Raw genomic sequence first — 2639 nt, 5'->3', positions numbered from 1 at the left:
TTTGTGTTTTTTTTTTACCGAAGAAAATTTATTTGATATGAATCAATATAATCGATTCTTACCAAATTTTTTTTACCGTCTGCAGGATTAAAAGGAAATGTTTTTAAATATATAGAAGTTAAAAGAGAAAGTTTTTATACTATTTATAAAAATCAAATTAAATCGACAAATAATGACCTTTTATGTCTTAATTCTAAATAATTTTTTTTTTTCTAAAAAAATAAAAACTAAACGCACTCTAACAAAGACCGGGAAAGGCACAGGGAAAGCAGCAGAAGCAGAAAAGATAGAGTGCGGTGAAGAAAGATGTCGAATTTGCAGTTACAGATTCACTCTCCTCCACCATCACTCTTATCATATTCATCATCATCACTATCCTCTTCTTCTTCTCTTAAGCTATTCCCAAACCACCCTTTCTCCTCAAAGTCCCTTCCTTTCAACACTCCTAAACCCTTCTCCCTCAGATGCCGTCACTCTGACCTCTTCGATCAGAACACCTTAGCCTCTACACCACGACCAACGAGACCCTCTGCTTCAGGTACACCCCTTTTTTTTCTCTCTCCTTTTCCTCAACCCCTTTTGTTTTTTGGTTTCTGAGTGACACCTAGAAAAATAAAACTTAAAAAACAAAAACATTTGTGGTTCTCAGAAACCTAATGGAGGCTTGGTTCTCCAATTTAAATTTTTAATTTTTAATAGTTGGAAGATGAAATACAGCCACTATAGAGTTGTTGGTTAAGTTAGGAAATTTGCAAAGGGTTTTTTGTGTTGTGATGTTTTCTTGTGTAATGTAGTACTTATTTGGTTTTCTGGTTCCTAATAGAGTCTTGGTTTTCCAATTTAAAAACAAAAAACTATTTTTAATAGTACTTATGTGTTCTTGTTGTGTAATGTACTTATTTGGTTTTCTGGTTTAATGTGTGTTCAGTTGGAGCTTTGCCGCCTAGGGTTTATGTTGGTTACTCCATTTACAAAGGGAAGGCTGCGCTTACATTGACTCCTAGGCCCCCCGAATTCATGCCACTCGATGTATGTTTGTTTTGGTTTTGGTGGTGGTTGTGGTTGAATGCGCCATGATTTTTATGGACTTGTGAATTGAGCATTTAACTGTGAAAGTTTTGGTGTGTTTTGTAGTCGGGGGCATACAAAATATCTAAGGAAGGTTATGTGCTGCTTCAGTTTGCACCGGCAGTTGGTACGCGCCAATATGATTGGAATAGGAAGCAGGTGCGTTGTTATGATTCTTTTCTGGTGATTTAAGGGTAATATCTATGCTGGTGTTATATGTCAAAACCTAGAAAGCTGTGCTGGTTTTCAGTTGGGAGGTCTCCAATGTCTGTTAGGAAAGTAAAACTGAAAAAATTTATTGTTTTGTTTTCAGTTAGGACCAATAGTAAACTAAGTTTTGCTTCAATTTTTCCTTGGAACTCAATATGAAAAGCCAGAAAAGGGGTTGCTTTTGCAAAATGAAGTTCATTCAAACTTAAGTTTGCAAATTTTAATCTAAACATGCATGAAGTTGTTATGTGCTCTGAGAGTATTACATCAGTCAGCTAATAATATAGCACAATTAAGACAGGGCACAACATAACCATACATGCCATTTGATTTTGAGTTAAAAGTATTAAGTTTAGGTCAAAATTGATCTGTTGAAAGCATTGGTCTTTGAGTACATGAGTATTTTTAGACAAAACCTGACTTTGATGTTTTGGTATGCTGGGTTTAATCTGTTGGTCTTCTCTTATGGTTTAGGAGTGTGAATTTTTATAGTACAATTTACTTGAATGCAGGTTTTTTCCTTATCAGTGGGTGAAATGGGAAGTGTGATTAGTCTTGGTGCAAGGGACTCTTATGAATTTTTTCATGATCCTTTTAAGGGTAAAAGGTAGTTTCTATTAGCCACACCCTTATAATTGTTGTAAAATGTAAATTTGTAATGGGATTGACATATTATGATTAATCAGTGAACATTGCTTGATGCCATGATTATATAGACGGATTCATACATGCTGATTAAATCATTGCATGCTGTTGAATATATTTTGCATTTTTCTTTTTGCTATGTGTGGATGCTGGGAAGTGGGGCCCAGGTTTTGATGTTGTAAGTTGTGGCTGCTGTGCTTATACACCTTAAAAGCATTTCTAAAATTGTCTTGATATGCAGTGATGAAGGTAAAGTCAGAAAAATTTTGAAGGTGGAGCCTCTTCCAGATGGTTCTGGACACTTCTTTAACCTAAGTAATACACTTTCTTCACAAACCCTTTTTTCTATTATTATTATTATTTCCTTGCCATATTGATGTTGCTAGGGCACTATGAAATTTTGGGTTGATTGGACCCATTACATATTGTGGGAAAACTGAAACAAGCTCCCGGTGATGCACTATTTCAAAAGATCAGTCTTGATGTCATCTTTTTAAAGAATAAATTTTCTGACCCTTTTTATGCCAATGCATGCAATATGAATGACGAAAGTTAAATATCTTTATATTTGGTCCAGTTTTAACTCTGTTATGGAATTTCCCAAGGTGTTCAAAACAAGCTTGTGAATGTGGATGAAAGCATCTATATCCCTGTTACAAAGGCTGAGTTAGCAGTTTTGACCTCAACTTTCAATGTATAACTTCCTCTCTCTCTCT

At 35.1% G+C, this 2639-nt stretch overlaps 1 protein-coding gene across 2 annotated transcripts; it reads left to right on the top strand.

Moving 5' to 3' along the window:
• The first annotated feature begins 233 nt into the window (after positions 1 to 233).
• LOC100804480 (single-stranded DNA-binding protein WHY1, chloroplastic) lies at positions 234 to 2639 on the top strand. 2 transcript variants are annotated; one of them, XM_006602259.4, is made up of 6 exons: positions 234 to 538; positions 929 to 1029; positions 1135 to 1227; positions 1791 to 1885; positions 2165 to 2238; positions 2529 to 2639. In XM_006602259.4, exons 1-6 carry the CDS (start codon positions 307 to 309, stop codon positions 2621 to 2623), a joined length of 690 nt encoding a protein of 229 aa, XP_006602322.1. In that variant the 5' UTR covers positions 234 to 306; the 3' UTR covers positions 2624 to 2639. The 2 variants fall into 2 exon arrangements, with proteins under 2 accessions (XP_006602322.1, XP_040868199.1); XM_041012265.1 differs by having other exon boundaries at positions 2501 to 2627.

Source organism: Glycine max, chromosome 18, assembly GCF_000004515.6.
Source record: "Glycine max cultivar Williams 82 chromosome 18, Glycine_max_v4.0, whole genome shotgun sequence".
Taxonomy (NCBI): Eukaryota; Viridiplantae; Streptophyta; class Magnoliopsida; order Fabales; family Fabaceae; genus Glycine; species Glycine max.
The sequence above is the reverse complement of the archived record's forward strand: the minus strand, read 5'-3'. Positions and strand labels throughout refer to the sequence as shown.

Bases quoted from the DNA above. Each gene is read 5' to 3' on its own strand.
- LOC100804480 (XM_006602259.4), top strand. From the start codon at position 307: ATGTCGAATTTGCAGTTACAGATTCACTCTCCTCCACCATCACTCTTA. The intron at 1,228-1,790 runs GTGCGTTGTTAT...ACTTGAATGCAG, and splicing joins ATGATTGGAATAGGAAGCAG to GTTTTTTCCTTATCAGTGGG. The intron at 1,886-2,164 runs GTAGTTTCTATT...CTTGATATGCAG, and splicing joins GATCCTTTTAAGGGTAAAAG to TGATGAAGGTAAAGTCAGAA.